The sequence below is a fragment of the Pimephales promelas genome, chromosome 14 (assembly GCF_988280905.1).
Source record: "Pimephales promelas chromosome 14, fPimPro1.hap1.1, whole genome shotgun sequence".
Lineage (NCBI taxonomy): Eukaryota > Metazoa > Chordata > Actinopteri > Cypriniformes > Leuciscidae > Pimephales > Pimephales promelas.
Window position 1 is genome coordinate 31795296 of NC_142782.1, and position 23817 is coordinate 31819112.

General features: G+C 36.5%; 1 protein-coding gene across 12 annotated transcripts in view; it reads left to right on the forward strand.

The window, feature by feature from the left end:
- Nucleotides 1–23817, forward strand: part of grip2a (glutamate receptor interacting protein 2a) — a 76052-nt gene that overhangs the window by 30194 nt on the left and 22041 nt on the right. For 2 of the 12 annotated variants that reach the window (XM_039675275.2, XM_089119858.1), the window contains exons 1-6: nt 735–1291; nt 4846–4908; nt 7461–7538; nt 10257–10392; nt 13924–14069; nt 14754–14840. In XM_039675275.2, the coding sequence (XP_039531209.2) occupies nt 1129–1291; nt 4846–4908; nt 7461–7538; nt 10257–10392; nt 13924–14069; nt 14754–14840 (673 nt within the window). In that variant the 5' untranslated portion in view covers nt 735–1128. Of the gene's footprint in view, nt 1–37; nt 179–734; nt 1292–4845; nt 4909–7460; nt 7539–10256; nt 10393–13923; nt 14070–14753; nt 14841–23817 lie in introns of those variants that run through there. The other 10 variants (XM_089119856.1, XM_089119857.1, XM_089119853.1 and 7 more) reach the window with 9 other exon arrangements.

Here is a 23817-nt window from a genome sequence, read left to right on the forward strand (position 1 = left end):
AAAGGTCAACAATAGTCCATTGCTCAGTCTACACAGTCGTTCATTGTATAAAAAATAACGTAAATGTTAAATCGATTTGCTTTATTGGAGTCGTAGCGCATGTCACAAGAGCAAAGTGTTTTCGATTTGTGTGAAACGACTCAACTAAATGCAAGTTTCCCTGGGGAACACAAAATCAGTAAGATACAATTTTTCTCCATCTCATATTATTTTTCCCATCATAGTTCATTGACGTTCTGCACGAACTACTAACTCCTGCTGTTGAATATGAAGATACTGAGAACTCGGAAAGAAAAGTTTTTAAAAGAGAATTAGAAACATGCTATACAGTGAGGTATCACAATTATTAAGTACATAACTTTATGAAATCGTAAAAATGGGAAGATAACAAAAGAAAAAGATAACATAAAAATTTTTTATTAAAGCATTGTTTTATGCCAACCTGGCCTGAAATACTCTTGTCTCACCTTCACCTTCTACCATACGTGTTTTTTTTTTTTTTTTTTTACACACATTTCCTAATGTGGTTTTATTTGTCCATTGGGCCGTAATAAATAATGTTATGAAATTGGATTTTTTTTTTGTGTGGAATATAACAGAAAGGTTAATTCATTGGACATTTAACTGAGATATAAAACTTTTTTTCAAGTGACAGCTTGCCCCAGTCTCCCCACCATTATATTGGTTACCATACAAATATTTAAACATCTATAACCAAAACATGGTGCTACTACCATACAGTAGTTTCTGGTAGTGTAGTGTGTCTCTCCTGTGGTTCAGGCAGCCTGTGTCTCTGTAGCAGGCCGCTTCAGTCCATCTGTCTCATCTCTGCGAGCAGCCAACAAACACACTCGTACCCCAACGGTGTTATCAGCCCTGCCCACTATTTAACTAGATTTGTTATTAAGTCATAGCCAGATTTTCCTGACATGACTTTGAAGAGGTTGAAATGAGATCAGCCGTGTTTCTCTGAAACCCTCAAATTTGAGTAAGCCAGGATTTCCCACAGAGAATGAATGAAGAGCTCTTTCAGGATGAAGAAAGAGCGTAGAGGAGGAAGATAAGAGAGGAAGACAACTAAAGCAAAGACCCGTGTGGTACGGGCAAGAGGAGAAGGAAAGAGGAGCCATGTGGCATGTTAGTTGTTCGGTAAATCCTAAACTGCTCCCGGCCGGGGTCCTGACTCAGGGGACTGTGAGGAAAGGACTGGCTGGAGGAGTCAAAGGGAAAAGGAAGATGTTCTCGTTTTCTTTGCGATGTCGGATTGGAGTTATCAGAGGAAGAGTCAAAGGTATGACATGAGACGAGAGAATGTGACCTTTACAATTTGAGTGGGTGTGGTGCTGTTTGTACAGGTAAATGGTGAATTGTATGTAGGTTAGTGCTGTATTGAGCAATCATGCGGAAGCCATTGTGTCTAATTAGGTGTGTGTGTTAGGCAGACCTGTTTTCCCAGGACATGCTTCACGCCCTGTCCTGGCCGTTTTTTATAAAGTGATGAAAATGTCCTGGTTTTCAAAAAACTGCTGGGAAAGATCAGATTTACAGCTAAATATAGATGGGCAAACAAGGAGGATGAGGATCAAAATAGGGTAAAGAGGAATAACACTAAAGATATAAATATATTTTCTTAGTTTGTTTTTGTAAGCTATTTTTTGTTCAATTTGGAGGTATTTCTTTTAAATATGTATTATTTATATATTTAATTTTATAATACAAAAGAGACATTATTTCCATCATAATTTCTGAAACCTTTCATAATAAAACATGTTGAGTAACCTCTGAGGACCCTATCTGAATTTGTGTCTTGAAATATAGCAATTGTCTATCCTTACAGAGGAGGCATAGCCTACTTTAAATGTATTGACATTAATAAGGCATCTTTGAGTAAATTTCGAGTAAATCATTTGAGTAGCCTTTTTGCCGGGCCGAGTGTCCTGGTTTTTGGTAATCAAAATATGGTCACCCCCTAGTGTGTGTGTGTGTGTGTGTGTTGGTCTGAGAAATGAATGCAAGATCTGTTGTCCTATATGATATCAGCTGAAGTGACCTGCAAAACAATATCCGGCCACATGGGGGCTGTAGAGTGTAAAATGACTTGTGTTGTTTCTCAAACCAAGAATGCAAAGAACGGACTTGCTAGCTTGCTAGCTGCTAGTTGTTCTTAGATGAACGTGTTCTTGTTCTAAATTGTTTGGAAAATAAATAAATAGATATATACATTATGCTGGTTAATATTTTTCTATTTTAATGTTAAAAATCAAATGTATTCCTGTGAAGCAAAGCTGAATTTTCAGCATCATTCCTCCAGTCTTCAGTGTCATGATCCCTCAACAGTTGTATTGCTTAAAATAGTTTTTGAAAATGTGATACTTTTTTCATGATTCATTGATGAATACAAAGTAAAAAAAGAACAACATTTATTCAAAATAGAAACCTTTTCCAACAAAATAACAAAAAGTCTTTATTATCACTTTGTATCAATTTAAAGTTCCTTCCCTTATTAGATTGTCAGTGTGACTTGTTGAATGTTTTGTAAGTGTTATGGATATAGTGTGCCATCTGTTGTTAGGGAAGAAACTTATTTTTGGTGTTATAAAGAGAAGAATGTGTGGAATGTGTTGATGGGTGAAACAGCTGTTCGTCTTCTCTCACAGACTCTTGCGGCTGTCAAGACAAAATACACAGACCAACCCCAAAAAATGAAATTTGAGACAGATTTCACATAGACTTGCTTTTGGTTTGTCATTTCATGGCGTGCTTTCTTTCTTTGAATAATAAAGTAAAAGCTAGATTTTTACAAAATAACAACATGATGCACAAGTTTGATTCTAAAGTCTGAGACCATTTAAGTAAGGGAAAACTGATCATGTTTAGTCATTATTGCTAAATCAACCCTGACAGGGTGATCAGGATCTTTTATCCTTTATTTTGTGGTAGCAGTGTTGAAAATGTCCTAAAATTCTGATTTGTCTTGAAATATTTGTTTTGTATGTGAGAAGAGAGCACAGCTATGGCAATTGCTGCATGTCAGTTAAATATGACAACAGTTAGATACAAATTAACAGTCAATAAAATAATTTTACGTCAGAATGCCATCATGGACCAATCAGAATTGAGTATTCTAGAGAGCCGCATAATAAGCCATATTATTCACATATTAAGTGTGTAAAATATGGTTCTATAATTTTTTTCATAGAAATACTTTTTTTAAAAAGTACAATAGATTAAAAATCACTGTAAACAGGCATGTATAGGGACGTATCAGATGGTTTGATATCAGGTATCATTGGTATCAGAAAGTTTCATATACCAATTATTTATACCCTTAGAAGAATAGATATTTCAGATGTTAAATTATGGTACTCTGAAATATTTAAGTGAAATGTGTGACAGCAATACCAAATAGATTTTTGAAATGCATCATGGTGTTAAATTCATTGAATCAATAAATATGTTGTAGCCTACATCAATATATCACATCAACTATTCTATGCATATCTGATATCTGTATCATCTCTTATATATCAACGTACCATATATCCATTTGGTGCATCGTTTTGTTTTGTTTTATTACAGTTACAATTAAGCATGGTAAAATGTTTCACACTAAGACAAGGTCTTAATTGTCTCTTCTGCTCACATTGGCTGAATTTACTTGATCAAAAAAATATATATTGTTAAAATGCAGTAAAAACAGTAATATTGGGAATGAAATATTATTGTAATTTCAAATAACTGTTTTCTGTGTGAATATATTTTAAAATGTAATTTATACCTGTGATACAAAGCTGAATTTTCAGCATCATTACTCCAGTCTTCTGATTCTACATGCTGATGTGCTGCTCAAGAAACATTTCTGATTATTAGCAATATTGTAAACATTTGTGCTGCTAAGTGTTTTTTTGCATTCTTAACCCACATTTACCATGGTAAAATGTTGCAAGGGCTGTTTAACACTTGATGCTCAGCTGTTAAATGAAGGGAAAGGGCACGTGAGAGACAGACAGGGAGGAGGAAGTGTTTCTGCGTGAGGCACGTGGGGGCAGAGAGAGAGAGAGAGAGAGAGAGAGAGAGTTACTCTAGTGATGGGGTTTGGCTGTGCTTTTCATATTTGTGTATCTTGCTGTTAGGAAGAAGACTGTGTTTGTGTGTGAACGGAGATGATTAATAGGTCAGTGCAGGATGGAAGAGCACGTGTGAACAGTAAAAAGCTCAAGAAGTGAGGGAGGAGTGGCAGAAAAGAGAGAAGGAGTCCGGGGATGATCTGTGTGGAGCACTGGAGCGTTCGGATGCGTTCCCACACTGCAGCGCTGTCATCTCTGGATGAACCACCATCTGCCTCAGAAACCCAGGACTGAATCTGTGCGAGCGAGTGGATCACATGTGTTTTATGGATGACTGACTGGAGACTGGTTGCATGTGCGGATTGGCAAGCGTTATAACCACGTTATGCTGTTTGGAAAGAGCAAATTGGAGTGACACTGGAATAATCCAGTTCCCAACACACTTTTTCAGTCAGTCATTCATGCATTACACTCTTGCAGTCGCTTGCGTTTACCCTGCTGAGATTCAGATGATCTGCACATTTTCATGGAAAAATTGTGGAATTCTATGATTTGTAACAGGAGATAAAAGCATTGAGATGTGAATCTTCTGCGCTGAATGGATTGATGCTTGTCTTCCTCCGGATCACTGATTCATTGCTTTTCAAAGATGATTCTATCTAAGGAATCATAACTGAAGTCACACATGTCATGTGGCCTAATTATATGTTCATTTCCATGTGTCTGCTTTAACACACAGTTTGGTTGATTTAGTTAGTTTCTAAACTGTTGTTGGCAGAATGGAATCGTGATATTCCCATGATGCTGTGTGGCTTTGGGAGAGAGGGTCGCAACAATAGCGGTGAGTCATTTTTAGAAATCCTTTCTTGTATTAAATTGTTTCATGTTTTTGAAGGACTGCATTTATTTGAACAAACATGTAATAAATACAGTAGTATTGTGAAATATTATTACAATATAAAATGTTTACAGTTTTAAAAGTGTAGTTTATTCTTGTGATTCAAAACACATCCTTCTATATTTACATATATTTTACATTTACATTTTACATGAAATCTTCTGAAATCATTCTAATAGCTATGCTAATTATTCGTATTAATATCACTGCTGAAAACAGTTTTGCTGCTTAATATGTTTGTGGAAACTATGATACTTTTTTTCAGCATTTTTCTGACAAATAGAAAGTCAAAAAGAACAGCTTTTATTTGAAATAGAAGTGTTGTGTAACATTATGAATGTCTTAAAATAAAATATTAATTTCGAAAATAAGTCGAAAATCAAAAATAAAATATTAATTTCTTTTAAATTCTAAAAAAAAAAATCATACTAACCCCAAACTTTTACTGAATTAAAATGTATGTATTTTTTTAGTTAGTTAACTATTTTTTTACACCCAGCTTCTTAAGGTATCTAGTTTACCCTTTCAAAAATGTACGTGGTGTCAATTGGTATTTTATGGTACCTGAATGATTACCACATTCATACCATGCTATTTACATTATAAAGTTTCTCCAAAGAGTCGCACGGCACTAGTACATGTCCAAAACAGCAGTATCTTTGGTACTTTTGTGTTTGTGTAAGCTGATTTGAAATGATTTCATCTTGTACAGTTTATGTAATGTTTATGGTTCTTCACATACAGCAACAAACAAATTACATTCATCATTCACTACTTCAAATCAAACCATTAAGAATGTAATTTTTGCCAGAGGATCTGTTGTTTTGCAGGTTGTCAACCCGGTCCGTTATGGTCCTCTATGCAGTTGTCTTCGTATTGGGCCAGGGTAGACGAGGCCCACACATTTATTAGTTTTATCCCGGGCCGTGTGGTTTTCAGCTCCAGCTCTGCTGCTGGAAAAGCCTGTTCAGAGCTGAGCGTGGGGTGACAACTGGGGCCGCTGTGGCCTCTATTAATAAAATCCCAACTCTGAAAATAAGCCCTGAGCCTCCATTTGCATTGTTCGAACATCATCCGTTTAACCTACATCAGGATTGGTGTCAACACAGCCAGGGCCGTCAGAGTGGCTTGCTCCAAATTAGTTTCAGAGTTTTAATAGACTTGGAAAATTGAGTTATCTTGACCCATAATGACAGTTTTACTCTGCTGTGACTTTCAGAGCTGATGCTGTGCGTCTCAGTTATATAACGTTTGCTGATTTTGAATACTCATAGATGTGTGATTGACTGTTAAAGCAGTGGTGTGATGTTTTGAACCTATGACCTCTGAAACAAACAGTCTGTGTGATGTTGGTTTCTTTAGCCTTTTGGTCTAAAGGGCAGCTGAACATTTATGGGTTGTTAACGCTCAGGTTGGACTATGATAATGATAATATGTTTATTTTATATAGCGCCTTTCAGAATACTCAAGGGTTTACAGGTTTTCTACTAATACAAAGCTTAATGCTAATGAAGTATCTCTTTAAAAACAAATGTTTGTGAATCCCTGGCCCTGCTAATACATTTCATTAAAAATTTTAGGGTCACTATTGTTTATTGTTTATATTGTGTGTGTATATATATATATATATATATATATATATATATATATATATTGTAAAGAAAGTAGTCATTTTATTCTTCAACAAGGACGCATTAAATTGATCAAAAGTGACAGTAAAGGCATTTATAATGTTACAAAAACAAATAAATGCTTTTCTTTTAACTTTCTATTCATCAAAAAAGCCTGAAAAATTTACAAAATAATTTTCTATAAAAATAAGAAGCAGCACAACTGTACAGTAATAATATACAGAAATGTTTCATGAGCAGCAAATCAGCATATTAAGATGAAGGATCATGTGACACTGAAGTCATCAGTAATGATGCTGAAAATTCAGCTTTGCATCACAGAAATAAATTACATTTTAAAATGTATTAAAATAGAAAATTGTTATTTTAAGTTGTAATAATATTTCACAAAATAACTGTTTTTACTGTATTTTGATCAAATAAATGCTGCATTGCTGAGCAGAAGAGACATGTTTCAAAAAACGTTTGAACAGTTGTGTATAGACCAACAGTTTCAACTTTCTAGGGTTAGCAAACAATGAAGAGAACAATTCTGACGTATATTATCAGACATGCGAGTTAAAGTCACTTAAAGTGAATCCGTTTTCACAACCCATGCTTCCATAATGGATCTTTCCAAGTGAAACAGGATATTCATTAGGATAGGACTTAGCAGAAGAACACGTTTGCATATGATTTTCGTGTTGTATATCCTGCTTCACTAAAAAAATAAGTCAAATGGTTTGCAAATACAGTTTCATGTTGACTTGAGGTTAAATTCACTTTTAAATGTTTTTAAAAAAACGAACAGTCCAAGTCTGATAATTGAGTAAAATCCATTTGTAATTTTTAAATTATAATTGAATTAATCATTTTGTGTTTCAGATGATGTCCCATATACAAAGGGAAGTAAAGACGCTGCGGGTGACAGCAATGCCCTCACCAAGAGGTGCAGTCTCGCGGGTAAGTTGGCATGTGACCCGGCAGAACTAAACAGTAGCAGCACATTGCAGTAAACGAGATCCAGGGGGCGGAGTCGGATCCAGATCTGAGGGGTGGAGTTGGGTAGGTTTAGGGGTGGGGTTAGAGATCAGGGGGTGGAGCTGGGTAGGTTTAGGTATATGTAAGGTGGGAGGAGTTGGATCTGGATTCGACTCCTCCCGTGGATTTCATGTTCTGCAGTGAGGACATCTCGAACTAAAACCTGCAGATAACTGCTGTTAAAGGACTAGTTCACTTTTAAAAAAACTTTTGCTGATAATTTACTCACCCCCATGTCATCCAAGATGTCCATGTCTTTCTTTCTTCAGTTGAAAAAAAAAAAGTTTTTTGATGAAAACATTCCAAGATTTTTCTCCATATAATGGACTTCAATGGGAACCAAACGGTTCAAGGTCCAAATGAGAGTTTCAGTGCAGCTTTAAACGACACCAGACGATGAATAAGGGTCTTATTAGCAAAAGTTTTTTTTAAAAGTGAACTAATTTAATGCTCCTCATGAAACCCCTGCTCTGTATCAGACGTGTGATCGGCTCTAGATTGAGACTCTTTAGGAAGGAGTTCTGCCTCAGCACACATACAGTGTCCCGTACCTTGAGGTGAAGAGATTGTTCGTCTGTGATAATGCTGATATTTGAGTCTTCGGACCGCTGCTATACCCCCTCAGTCACTCTCTCTGTTCTTTTCTCTTTATCCCTTGGGCTTGTGAGGAATTTGTGTCAGTTATTTTGTCTTTAATGATCTACCACACTGACACTCACTGTCTGAGAGTCACTATAGAGATTTAACAGCAGTAATGAATTATATAATAAATAGCATTATAGAATTTTTTTACTCATTTTGTCATGTGGAAACAAATAATCTTATTTCCTTAATGGTGTCCTCATTACTGTTATGAGTGAAATTTATTATTTTCTTTATCGAAATATTTGTGGTATTTTACAAAAATGTGTATTATATTGTTTGTTAGTGACAAAACCCCACAAAATAACTACATTCAACTGATATTAATACATATGAATCTAAGAGATTCCGTTTTTATGTTATTAAAGTAATTATTGTTAAACCAATGCACAAATCATAACTGTTTGTAAAAGCTATCAAACAATTTGTCTTTATTCTGTCATAATTAGTTGAGTAATTACAGATTCTTCATCCAAAATCTTCCCCATACATAAGTGTATAAGTGTATTTCTTTTTTTCTTAAATCATATATAATATTTGTGTGTTAATTTAAGAAAGTATGTACTGTTGTGATAAATTGTGTTGTTTTTGACAAAGAAATACAAATACACAGTTTTTCCTCATTAAAAACATTTTCACTAATTTTCAAAAGTTTAGCCTTAGTAAGAAATTTAAAAAAGTAATAATTTTATTTTACTCAGCAATTTTCCTTAGAAATGTCCTGAACTCGCAATTGCGAGTTTATATCTCATAATTCTGAGAAAAGATGTCAGAATTTCGAGATATAAACTTGCAATTATGTGTTATGAAGTCAGAACTGCGAGATGTAAACTCGCAATTGTGAGAAATAAAGTCAGAATTGTGAGATAAAAAGTCTCTTTTTTTCTTGCAATTGCGACTATTTCTCATAATTGCGACTTTATATCTCGCAATTGCGACTATTTCTTAGAATTGCGACTTTATATCTCGCAATTGTGACTTTATTTATCATAATTGCAACTTTATATCTCCCAATTGCGACTATTTGTCATAATTGCAACTTTATATCTCCCAATTGCGACTATTTCTCATAATTGCAACTTTATATCTCCCAATTGCGACTATTTCTCATAATTGCAACTTTATATCTCCCAATTGCGACTATTTCTCATAATTGCGGCTTTATATATCCCAATTGCGCCTTTCTCATAATTGCAACTTTATATCTCGCAATTGTGACTATTTCTCATAATTGCAACTTTATATCTGATAATTGCAACTTTATATCTCGCAATTGCGACTATTTCTCAGAATTGCGACTTCATATCTCACAATTTCGACTATTTCTCATAATTGCGACTTTATTTTTCACAATTCTGACTTCATATCTCGTAATTGTGAGATAAAAGTCGCAATTATATATATATATATTATTCAGTGGCGGAAACAAGCTTCCATAGTTTTCAACATTGATAATGATCAGAAATGTTTCTTGAGCAGCAAATCAGCATATTGATTTCTGAAGGATTATGTGACACTAAAGACTGGAGTAATGATGCTGAAAATTCAGGAATAAATTGGTCATTAAAATTTATTCAAAAAGAAAACAGTAAGCACAGTAATATTCCACAATATTACTGTACACACACACACACACACACACACACACACTTTTTGCTGTTTCCAAGTGTCCACACACACACACACACACACACTTTTGGCTGATTCCAAGTATCCAATATGAAAATTGGCGTAATGTTTTTCCTCATAAAAAAGTTAGTTTTTACATTGCTTGGACAGGTTTGGACATGTTTGTTCGCATAATGTATGCATGTATTGCACACAGCCTGCTACACACACTGCATACTACCATCTGTCCTTCATGAAATGGTTAAATGAATCTGAGTTCCATGTCACAATGCATGGCTACACAAGCTCCCTGTGGGACACTTACCTGCTGCGAATGTCCATACGCTGGTGCATGTGTGTTTTACTGTGTGTGTGTTTGTGTACGCACAGATGAGCAGAGAGGTGTGACGACGGTGGAACTGATTAAAAAAGAGGGCAGCAGTCTCGGCCTCACGATCTCCGGAGGTTGTGACAAGGACGGCAAACCAAGAGTGTCAAACCTGAGACCAGGAGGTCTCGCGGCCCGGTGAGAAACACATCAGTGACTCAACCGGCAGTAGAAAAATTTCATTTCTTGAAGGTTGCTTTTTTTACAGCTCTTTCACAGCTTTCAGTTGTGTGTTTCTCAAAGCCACCGCATTGAGAGGGGAAATAATTGGAAATGCACATTTTTTGATATTGTAAATGCTGCTCTCCATTACACACATCTCTGTTTGTTGTTAGGATGACAAACAGTTTAAAAAGTAAAAATTTTAGGTTGAATGCCTCTGCGGTCTAACAGTGCTTGTCAAGGTCAAAATAATGGCCAATCAGCTCAAAGAAGGCGGGGGTTACTGTTCACTGAAGACGAGTGTGTGAAATCCAACACGACGCTTTTAGTTTTTACAGTGAAGGAGTGTGTGCTGCTAAACATTATATATTTGACAACGATGGATGTGTTCAACAACCCACAGTAATATAGTGATGCAAACTACTCAATGTTTTGGGGGAATTTTGATATTTTGAATTGAAAAGATGCTTTCATTTAAACGATCCTTGTCATTCATAACTGAATGTGATAAAACAACAAACATTTAGTGTTTTTTTACATATAAGACATACAAACAAGTGAATGTATACATATTTTTAAAGCCAATTTTACACAGAAACCCAGAAAATTGCCATAGAAAACCTTCTGTGTGAACGCAAACACGATGGGGACTGAGTAACGTTTATGCCCTGTGTGAAGAAAAGGCAGGACCGATGTCGTAAGGGGTGTGTCGTAGTGATGACGCATGTGTCATTGCAATGACGTAGTTATGGTGCGACTCTTTGATCGGGGGTTTAACATAGACATACACACTAGACGTCACCTTGGGGTTCTAAGCATGCGTCAAAACCGCCGCCATCTTGGAACAGGGGTCTTGTCATTGGAAGTAGCTGCTATCTCTGCCTTTACTTCAAATTAATTGATGGTGGCGGACTTTTGTGACTTTTGTATGATGTTCACACGAATGAAATCTGATGTTTTTAAAAAACAAAAATTGCAATTATTTTTTTTTTTTTGGAATCAATGATAAATACATGTCTGTCTGTTGGAACGTACCAAAAAAAGGAGAAAATCGCATTCATGATGATTTATGGTGATTTTATTTCCGTTAGACCTTTGTCTACATTGACGCTGATGCATTAAAGTGGAGGGGCTCGCCTGTTCCAAGATGGCGGCTCTATTGACGCATTCGTTCTAATGAACTGCCGTAGCCAAGACGACATCTAGTGTTATGGGGTTTTAAATGCAAATCAACGTTCATGTTGCACATTAAGAAGGTTTATGTTCATCAAGGACGGAAAAATGTTGTTAAACACGTGACATTTCTTTACGGGCAGGTGTGTGAACGCACACACAGATTTCAGAAAATCACAGGCCGTGTGAATGAACCAAAATCAAGCACTCCCGGGACACGTTATCTGTGTGTGAAAGGGAAATATTATTTGCAAAGAGTAACTATAGGCTACTATTACACCTAGAACTTCTTTTACTGTTCTTATTTCGTCTTTATTCCCTTAAATCCCTTTGAATCCTTTATGTAATTTCTTTAAATAAAAAGACCCCCCCCCCCTAAAAAACTGTGAAATAAAAATGTGAATAACAACTATAATAGTATCTCAATGATGTGTAGTGTGTGCAATGCCCCATGTTTACTCACACAGCTCTTTAACCTCAGGATCTGAGCTGTGTGTGTGTGTGTGTTTGTGTCTCCGTCCTCAGGATGTGGGCTGCTCATTCACATCAGCCTCTATGTGTGACAGGCTGACGCAGTCCTAACGTGACCGCTAAACACACACACACACACACAGGATTGATGTGCATATTCCTGTTCGCAGACAGGTGATATAAACCGAGTTTACCGCTTATGCTTTTATATGATCAGTTTATCAAGGTCTAGTGCAGATGTGAGAGCTTGTAATTAGTACAATATGTGTGTTAATGCTGTTTAACTCATGCAGATGTGTTTGGTTTTGCCTTTGGTTGTGTGCTCACGTGTAAATGAAGTAGTGTGCCGTCATTGTGGCGGTGCCGAGCTTGTGTCGTTGTCTCAGTTAATGCGATGCTTACAGGCAAAATCCCAGTGCTGGGTGACAGCAGCGGCTTAAATTAGATTCTACAACAGTACATGAGAAGTCAGCTTTACTAACATCACACTCACACAACACACAGGTACCTGTTACACAACGCAACACACACTTTTCTGCAGCAGAAGCAGTATAGAGATGATTTACCGTGTTGTGTAGTCAGTGCAGCCGTATTATATGGATTTAATATTGTGCTTTTGGATCTGTGAAGGAGATGAATGTCAGTGTCAATGTCAAGTGAATGTCATTGCCAATAGTTCGTTCAGTGAATCGTTCAGTTTTTTTTTAAAGAAGTCTCTTATGCTCATCTGCATTTATTTGATCAAAATACATTAAAACATTAATATTGTGAAATAATATTACAATTTAGTTTTCTATTTGAGTATATTAAAAAAATATATATTTATTCCTGTGATGCAAAGCTGAATTTTCAGCATCAAAATATTGCGAAATATTGTTACAATTTTAAATAAATGTTTTTTTTATTTGAATAAATTTTATAATGTAATTTATTCCTGTGATGCAAAACTGAATTTTCAGCATCATACAATATTGTGAAATATAATTACAATTTAAAATATAAAAAAATATTTATATATAAAATATAAAAAATATTTTTATTTATTCCTGTGATGCAAAGCTGAATTTTCAGCATCATTACTCCAGTCTGCAGTGTCACATGATCTCTCAGAAATCAACACACGTTTTTGCTGACTAAAAAGTATTAATTTCTTTTTTTTTAATCACCCGAACCCCAAATTTTTTAACTGTAGTGTATGTTCTGCTTGTATATTTCTGTATATGTCTTATGGGAAACAGTATAAGGGGAAAATTGTGATGCTTAATATGACGGCTCAATATATAATGCGTAAGGTTTAATGTTTTTGAGGTTTTGTGTCGTTTTTTTTACTGTAATTTGAAATGAAGAGGCCTACTATTGTTGTCAGATCTTATAGGCGATTTGAAATATATTTTTGAAACATAAAAAAACTGCTGTTATGAGCCGCACTTGGATTTAAATAGAATTTTTCCAAGATGGCTGATGAATTAACCTTTATTTGCCTTAAAAGGACTTACTAAATGTAGGTTTCATATTATAAAAGTGGCACGTATCATTGCATGAAACTTGGGCCTGTGCAAAACACATACCTGTAATTAACATTTATGCATCAGATACTTTTATCAGAAGCGACGTACAGTATATTGTATCCAGGTGACTTTTTTTAACCCATGATCTTGGCATTGCTAGTGACGTGCTCTATTGTTTGAACTATTATAAAATAATCATGTTATATGAAGGAAATAATGCTTTAAAAAACTCAATAAGTTTACTCTGTTGCCTAGACAGATAAACCAGAAATCTATGCATGTTACCATCTTTTATCACTGCATACTGTGCATATATATATATTTAATCTTGTTCAATCTTGTGTTTGTGTGGCAGGAGTGACCAGCTCAATGTCGGCGACTACATAAAGTCAGTGAACGGGATAAACCTGTCCAAGCTCAGACACGATGAGATCATCAGCATGCTGAAGAACATTGGAGAGCGTGTGGTGCTGGAGGTGGAGTACGAGCTGCCTCCATTCGGTACGGACACACGCATCTCCAATATTCACATTTGTTTGATCAAGAATGCAGTAAAAACTTAAAAATAAAAATGATATTGTGTAATATTAATGACTTTTAAAAATGTGCTATTTTCATATTTTAAAATAATGTATTCCTTTGAATTTTTAGCATCACTACTCCAGTCTTCGGTGTCACATGATCCTTCAGAAATTATTCTAATATGCTGATTTGCTGCTCCTAAAACATGTCTTATTATTATCAATGTTGAAAGCAGTTGTGCTGCGTATATTTTTGTGGAATACATTTTCTTTCAGGATTCTTTGAGGAATATAAAGTATAAAAGAACAGTATTTGATTACATTATAAATATCTTTACTGTCATTTATTATCAATTTAATGCATCCTTGCTGATTAAAAGTATCAATTTCTTTAAAAAAATCTTACTGACCCCAAGCTATTGTTAATGTACGGTATTCTTTGAAGCAAACACCATAGAACATAAATATGTGAGTATATAAATATCAAAGTACGTGATACTGCTAGTACCGCAACAGTGCTTGATATGTAAATGGGCTTTTCTGGAGTCCTCAAGTTAAATGTGATAATTGTATTGTAGCATTGGTGTTTATGGTCTTGTGAAAGTAAACATACATACATTTCAGTGTGTAAAGCTGTATCTCAAGCTGTTCTCTGTGTGTTTAGCTCCCAGCAATCTCTGCGGCGTCATCTCTAAAACTATCGAAGTGTGCTTGGAAAAAGAAGGCAACAGCTTTGGTTTCGTCTTGAGAGGTACTGAATCCCCATCAGACAGCTTGAAATGTCTTTACCCTAACATCTCATGTGTTATGACCCTTGAATTGAGGAAAAACACATAAATGATGGCTTGAAATAATCCAGGTTCAATACAACGACAGCTTTACCAAACTGGGGTTCGTGAGGGAACTGCAGGGGGTTTGTGCTAACAATGCATGAAATCATAAAAAATCAACAAGGCTTACAAGTAAAGTAAAAACAATAATATTGTGTGCACCGCTAACTTAAAATAACCGTTTTCTAATTTAATATATATTATTAAAGTGTAATTTATTCCTGTGATCGAAGCTGAATTTTCAGCATCATTACTCATTACTACATTACTACATTACTACATCATTACTTAGTCTTCAGTGTCACATGATCCTTCAGATTCGGATATGATGATTTGCTGCTCAAGAAACATTATCAATGTTGAAAACAGTTGCTTAATATTTTGTGGAAACTGTGATGCATTATTTTCAAGGTTCTTTGATAAATAGAAAGATCAAAAGAACTGAATTTATGTGAAATTTAGAAATGTCTGAAATGTCTTTGCATAAATGTGTTTTCAAATGTTATGACCCTTAAACTGAGGAAAAATACTGCTGTAAAAGAAGAAAAAAGTCAAATAAAAAATAATTATTCTATAATAAAACACTTACTAAAAAAATGAAATGGATAATGAACCCTTTTCACAGACTATGACAATGCATTTCCACAGTTTCCACTTTTTTAAATATTTTTATTAGGGGTGTAACAATGCCCTCATGTCATTATAATATCGCGATACTCCAAGACATGTGATAAAAGGTTAACAAAAAATGTAGTGTTGATTAAAATGCTAAATTTGATATTACATTGTGGGTTTAAATGAATATGTTTGGACCTGGAGCTTGTAACCCAAGGACAATGGTGACATATACATACAATATGATTCTGAAGCTGAAAATACAGAATTATTTTAGACCAATATGCTTGCACGGCTTCACTGACTAGATATATTGAAAATAATGTCAGCCACTTTTTACTAACATGAGACATTTGCCATTATCAGGACCCACAAATATTCCCCCATTGCATTATTATACATTATATATAGTAGTTTAATATAGTACAGACACTAAAACTCTGAAAACGTAATTTTTTTTCTTACACAGTAATTTTGATTTTGGGGGAATTATCCACGATACATATTGTTGCATTTTTGTATTGCGATATATTGTGGCACGATATATTGTTACACCCCTAATTTTTATTAAAAAAAAGTTTCAAACATTTATAACACTACACTTTGTGTTATATTACCTTGCCAGTAAATTAGAATAAAACAACGATGAAGCCTACCCGGAAATGCGATAAACTGCAATACATCTCAAATCCGCTAGAGGACGGTCCCAAAAAGGAAGCAAAAGACGTCATAATGTCCGTTTTCACAGCATAAATTCATATGTTTACAGTTTGGTCCCATGGACTTTTATTGTAATCTTCAATATGTTCCGCGTGCCTGACAACTGTGAGGGGGGTGATTGATTCTAACTCGTTAGTTTTTAGATCATATTTAGATATAAAACTTATGACAAATAAGGACGGTTAACTTTGATTGACAGCTGATAACGGGCTGCGCCAAGAGAATTTGACGTCTCGGCCTTGATCTGACACAACACATCATACCACCTCTGTATCCTTTCTGAAACTTTAGTATTTTGTATTTCCCAAGATTTTCCAGTATGGCGCCGCCCATACCCCCCATAAACAGCTTCAAACCTTTTTTTTTATATATATATTTTTTTTATTGATAACAATAACTGGTACAAACAAGAAGAACATCAATATACAATCAAGCATTTGTACAGACAAAACCATACCAAAAACAAAAGCAAGAAAAAAACAAAAACAAAACAAATACAAAAAAAAACAACAACAAAAAGAAACATACATGCATACATAGTAAATGAAAGAGGAAAAATAATAAGGATGTTAAGAGGAATTGGGGAATAGGTCAAAATATTGAGAAACAAGTTTTCTGTTCTTCTTGTTCTTCACAAGTTCGTGTGATTTAAGAAGCAAATTAAGTTCCAAAATAAAGTGCTTAAAATATAGGGAAGACTTATTAAATTTCTGTTTGTGTATAAGAAACTTTAAACAGCTTCAAACCCGTTCTTAAGAGAGTCTATGGGTGACGTCACAGATGCTTTGTCCATATTTTTTACAGTCTATGGTATCATCACTGCAATGAGGGTGTTTCTAACACGGCTTTTCTCTCTTCTGACTGCTGTAATCAATGTCTCTGTATTTTTCATCCTTTTGGTATGTCTATGGGAATCCACAGCATGGAACAGATCTCTAAAAAGTTATTTAAAAGCATTTGTGTTACTCTCAAGGGCAGCAAGTGGTGTGTGTGTGTGCGTATGTGTTGAGCTGCATTTTATTACTATTACTAAAGGCAATATTCAGGTGTGCGTTTCACATGTGTAGCGGCTTGAATCCAATGATGTTACCGCTGAGAGACTGAGACAGGGACTGTTTGCAACTGACTGACGCAGAAACACATATCGATGAGGCAAATGAATTTTTTACTAGCAATTCTTTATTGCTGGCTGATGTATATTGATTGTACAAGGTTTGCTGCTCAAAGTTTGCTGCTCAAAGTTTGCTGGTCAACATAGAATACATCGCCCCTGCTCACCCCCTCTCACCTGACATAATCAGTGAACAGGTGACTAATATTCACATTCACATATAATCACGTGACCCGCCACCAGGATCAGGTGACAATAAAAACAAAACAAAAACCCATTAACTCTTTCATGTCCACAACATTCCAGCCCCTAATTATTATCAAATAATTATTACAATTTCACTAGAAACATGAATTTTTCAAATCACCAATGCATTAGCAACATCATAAAGGCTGGTGTCCATTTCTTCTCACAAAAAAGGAAAAAATCCTGAAAAAAAAATAATCAAAAAAGTGTTCGTAGTCATAATGTTCATAAAGTCAGGCAACAAGTGAAGTTATCCATCTTCTGCTTCTTGTAAAAGACAGACCTTGGTTATCGGCCTGTCCAGACAGCTGCTTTTAGTCTTAATTTGCACATGACGCACAAATCCTTTTCTGTCTGGAAAAGTTTGAATTATGCGTCCCAGAAGCCAAGAGTTTCGAGGTGCTGTGTTATCCACTATAAGCACGATGTCTCCTGATTTAAAATTGCGTTTGACTCTTGACCATTTCTGACGTTCCTGAAGCTGCGGTAAATACTCCTGAACCCATCTCTTCCAGAACAAATCTGACATGTACTGGACTTGTTTCCATCGTTTACGAGCATAAACATCATCCTTTTTGAATTCTCCGGGTGGTAAAGATGGTGAAGTCCTCAAAAGCAACAGGTGATTTGGTGTTAATGCTTCCAAGTCACTGGAGTCTGTGGATGCTAAGGTTATTGGACGACCATTAATAATTGCTTCCACTTCACAAAGAACGGTGTGTAGGCCTTCCTCATCCAGATTCTGCACTTTTAACGTAGAATTCAGAACTTTACGTACAGATCTAATTAACCTCTCCCATGCCCCTCCATAATGTGATCCAGTTGGGGGGTTAAACGTCCATTTAATTCCTTTCTGAAGAAGGACATCATTGATCTTACACTGATTCCATTCCTTTATGGAGACTCTTAACTCACGTTCTGCTCCAACAAAGTTCTTTCCATTATCCGATCGAAGTTCCTGGACTTGTCCACGTCTAGCAATGAAACGTCGCAGTGCGTTGATGAAAGAATCAGTGTCCAATGAAGGTGCCACTTCAATATGTATGGCTCGTATGGCCAAACAGGTGAAGATTACTCCATACCTTTTCACAACGCTTCTTCTACTCTTTACCTCAAAAGGTCCAAAATAATCTACCCCAACACGGGTAAATGGAGGTTCATTCGGAGTAACTCTTTCTGATGGCAAATCTGCCATCTTTTGGCATCCTGGAAGTGAATTCAGTCTTCGACAGATGACACATTTAGACAATACTCTTCTTATTGCTGTACTTACACCAGTAATCCAATACTTTTGTCGTAATTTAGACAACATATGATTACGACCAGCATGTCCTACCTCCTGATGGATGTGTCGCAGGAGGATATCAGAGATGTGAGAATTCTTGGCTAAAATGACTGGATGTTTGGATTGTTCAGGCATTAATGCCCTACTTAATCGTCCACCAACCCTCAAGACATCATCAAGAACAGGGCAAAGTCCATGAATGCAACTACTTTTCTTTACTCCTTCACCTCTTTTTAGACTAGCAAGCTCATCAGGAAATGTCTTTTCTTGTGAGAGTCTAATAATCTCTAATTCTGCGGTCTCAAGTTCTTCTGTTGAAAGGTGAGATCGTTCAAATTGACCTTTGAAAATCTCCATTTCTCTTTCCACAGAGATTAGTTGTTCATTTGACTCAGAACAAGAAAAATCAAGTCTCAGTTGTTTTCTCTTCTCACTAAAAGACAAGAGCAGCTTCTTAAACCTCATAATCCAAGCCAATGCTTTCTTTAAACGGAACCAAGAAGAAAAGTGATGGATGAAACGTGAAAGCACATCATCCTCTTCTTTAAGCTGTACAGAGTTAACCTCAACACTTGCCTTGACCTCAGGATCATCCACTTCAAGCTTCTCAAGTTCTTTGAGATTAGCAGGCCACTTACTTTCATGAAGACAAAGAAAGGCAGGACCAGAGATCCATGTCTTGTTCTTAAGAAACACATTGACAGTTGATCCTCTGGAAGCAACATCTGCTGGGTTGCTTGCTGTGTCTACATATCTCCATTGTGAAGCTTGAGAGGCCTTGAGAATTTCAGTCACTCGATTGGCTACAAATATTCGAAATCGTGAGGTCTCGTTCTTGATGTATTTGAGAACAGATGCACTGTCCGTCCAAAAGACAGAATCTTGAAGCTGCAGATGCAGTTCTTTCTTCCATAACACATCCATGCGGCTTGCCATGGTAGCAGCAATGAGCTCCATACGAGGGATGGTAACAGACTTAATTGGTGCTACTCTTGATTTTCCCATGATAAAAGCACAGTGTACTTGAGAATGCTTGTTTTGTAAAAGCAAGTATGTCACCGTTCCATATCCATCCTGGCTCGCATCAGAAAAATGATGCAACTGTGCATTCGTGATGTCACCAAAGTTTGGAGGTTTTAAACATCTGGGAAGCACAAAACTTTCCAGATGGTGAAGTTCTTGCAGCCATGTGGTCCATTTTTTTACAACCAATTCAGGCAAGACATCATCCCAACCTGAATCTCCTTTACAGATATCTTGCAAGATCTTTTTTGCAGACAACACAACAGGACTCACAATTCCCAACGGATCGTAGATGGAACCAATCATGGAAAGGATTCCTCTTCTGGTTAGAGGTCTGTCTTTTACTACAATCTTGAATTTGAAAACGTCAGACTGAATGCACCACTGCACTCCCAACACTCTCTCAACTGATGGAGTGTCCCGATCCATACTCAAGTCTTTCACTGTCTTTGCTCTTTGATCCTCCGGTATTTCGTCTAGCACTTGACGCCTGTTGCTCATCCATTTTACGAGCTTAAATCCACCCTTGGCACATATGGATACAAGCTCCTGGTGTAAAGTTATCGCTTGTTCAACGGAACTAACGGAGACCAAACAATCATCAACATAAAAGGAATGTAAGATTGTATCCACTGTTTCACTGTTAAACTGCCTTTTATTATCTTGTGCACATTTCCTAAGTGCAAAGTTTGCGCAGCTAGGAGATGATGTTGCTCCGAAGAGGTGTACTCGCATCCTAAAGTCAACTGGATCTTGACTTAAGTCCCCATCTGGCCACCAAAGAAACCTTAACAAATCAACATCATCAGCTGGCACTCTTACTTGATGAAACATTGATTCAACATCGGCCATGATCACCACTGGTTCCTTTCGAAATCTTGTTATCACTCCAATGAGTGAGCTGGTAAGGTCTGGTCCTTGCAAGAGTTGAGCATTAAGTGATGTTCGCTGAAAACTTGCTCCACAATCAAATACCACACGGATTTTTTCTTAGTAGGATGGTAGACACCATGATGTGGGATGTACCAGATCTTTCCATCATTACGTGTCATATCCTTCGCTGGTACTCGCTCTGCATAACCTTTGGATACCATATCCTTGACAAAAGCTTTATAGTCAGCACAGAAACCTGAATCTCTTTGAAGTCTCTTCTTTAGATGAAAGGCACGTTGTTCCACAACTTTTCGATTGTTTGGCATTTGTACTCTCTTTCTCAGAGGTAAACCTATTTCATAATGCCCATCAACAAGTTTGATCGAATGAGTCACCATTTCCATGAATTTTTGATCTTCTTTTGAATTGCCTGTTTGTTCATCTTGGCTACATTCTGGGAAGTCCATTTTAAACTGCTGTTGCCATAGGTCTTCCAAATTCATTACTGAAATTCTGTTGACAGTGACTTCTGGCTGAGCACAATCCATTTGGTTATCGCTGTTTCCAGAGAGTGGTCCATTCACAGTCCATCCCAACATTGTCCTGATTGCATAGGGTCCATCATTTACGCTGCGGATTACCTCCAATGGTTCCAAAGCTTTCGGAACATTTGTCCCTATCAGCAGCTCAATCCCTGCCTCAATCTCAGGTAAATGAACACTCTTTAAATGGGGCCATCTGCGAAGATCTTTTCCTCTAGGTATATTCCCTTTATGTACAGGCATACTTTCCTGTGTATAAACTTGATTTAATTCACAAAAGTTGCGACCATTCAAGCCAGCTACCTCCAGTCCAGATAAAACATGACTATTTACAACCTTTTCTTGCCCCATAGTTCGTAGAAGTATCCGCACTTTGTTTCCTGTGAGGTTGAGTCTTCTCATTAAACTCTCCGTACAAAACACAGCAGTGCTCCCTTGATCTAAAAAAGCATAAGTGGTGACTATTTTGCTGCCTTTTTTGGCCTTGATTTGTACAGGGACAATCGGGAGTTTACAATCACGATCACCAGCCCCAGTAAGACCACTAGATACTAAGACATCATCCACTGCCATTTTTGCTTTCTTTTCAGTTCCCTTTACTTTGGGAAAGATATGCAGCAAAGTAGGATGTTTAAGACCACAAACATCACAATAAAGACGTTTCTTGCACTCTTTGCTTATGTGCCCCATACACAAGCACCCAAAACAAATTCCACTTTCTTTTAAGAAGCCAATCTTCTCTTTTTGGGATTGTTTTCCCAACTGAGGACACATACCCAATGTGTGTGCACCTCTACAGTGGTAACATTCTTTCATATCAAATCCAGCCTTTTTCTGTGATGTATTTTCAGATTCATTTTCTTTGCTTGCAGCGACCACTGTGGTGGCAAAGCTGGTACCTTTTATTCCAGGCCGAAATTGCGATTTTGGTCTTTTCACATCCTTATTAGTTGACAAAGTAATGTCCTGTATGTTTCCAAATACTGGGTCAGTTAGAATTTTGACTTGATGTTCTAAAAAATGAACGATATCAATAAAGGAAACTCTGTGTCGGTGTCTTTCTTGTAGTTCACAAACCACCGTTCTCCATTTATCCCGGAGTCTGTAGGGCAATTTCTTTATGATTATCATCATGTTAGCAGGCATGTCCAAATCGTGCATGTACTGCACTTCCTCCATGACGTTACTACAGCCTCTAAGAAAAAGACTGAATTCTTGTAAAGCATTCACATCTTCAGCTTTAATTTGAGGCCATAAGAGCACTTTATTAATATAAGCAAATGCAACCTTCTGTTCATTGCCAAAATGTTCATGCAACAAAGTTTTGGCCCTAATGTATCCTCTTTGTGGATCAATATGCTGACAACTCTGTATCAACTCCCTTGGAAAACCGACAGTATACTGTTCAAGATAGTACAGGCAATCACTGTCGTTATCTATCTTACTTTCAACGTTATTTTTGAAAGCTCTCATGAATGCATGGTACTGTAAGGGATCACCATCGAACACGTTAAGATCTTTCTTGGGCAAGGATGATAAACATTGCTGTTTTAACAATAGTGTTGTTATTTCATTTTGCTTTCTCATTATTCCGAATATGTGGTTTTGCTCTCCATCGTTGGATTCATCATGAGAATTTAAGACATTTCCTTGTGATATCTGATCCACTGTTTGGTATCTAGACAGGTGTTGGCTCACAGGATGAGGCTGTGAAAATACTGGTTGTTGTACCATTGTCTCTTTAGGCCTTGCACCTGATTCCAAACACTCATGCATTGATCTTTTTTCTCTTAGAAACTTTGGAGGAACAAATGATTTAGCACTGGCATTAAGACTTTGTGTTTTCTTTTGTTCATTCTCTAACTTGGAATGTTTCCTTCCTGAACGATCAGATTTACTGCTTGACACACTCTGAGATTTCAAAACATTCAGTTTGGCCATTTGAATAGCAATTTCTCCATGCAAATTAAGTTGTTCTTTCTTTTTCCGTAACTGTTCTTCTTGATCCTCCAGCTCATGCTTATCCTTCAAGAATTGTTGTTGTGCCCTTAATGCTGCCAATTCAGCCTCTGCTTTGAGACGTACAGAAGAAGTAGATGATGCCACAGATCTTTTTTCTGTTGTTGAGCTTTGAACTTTTGATAATATACTCCCCACGTTTGATACACTATCAGTTGGTTGGATGTCATCTTGTAAAAACGATGCATGATCTAGCACTTGAGGATTGGGAAACTCTTTCGGTATTGCACCAGCACGAGACTGAACAGCCATATCTTTTTCCACATTGTCTGATGTAAGGATGGAAGACGGAAGATCTAGCACTTGAGGATTGAGAAACTCTTCCTGTATTGCCCCAGCACACGACTGAACAGACATAGCGTTCTCCAATGATCCATCTGGTTCACTCAACCAATGTTGAACAGCTTCTTTGAATGTGTTGCTGTATTTCATAATACTCTGAAACCATTCATTTTGTTTTTCCT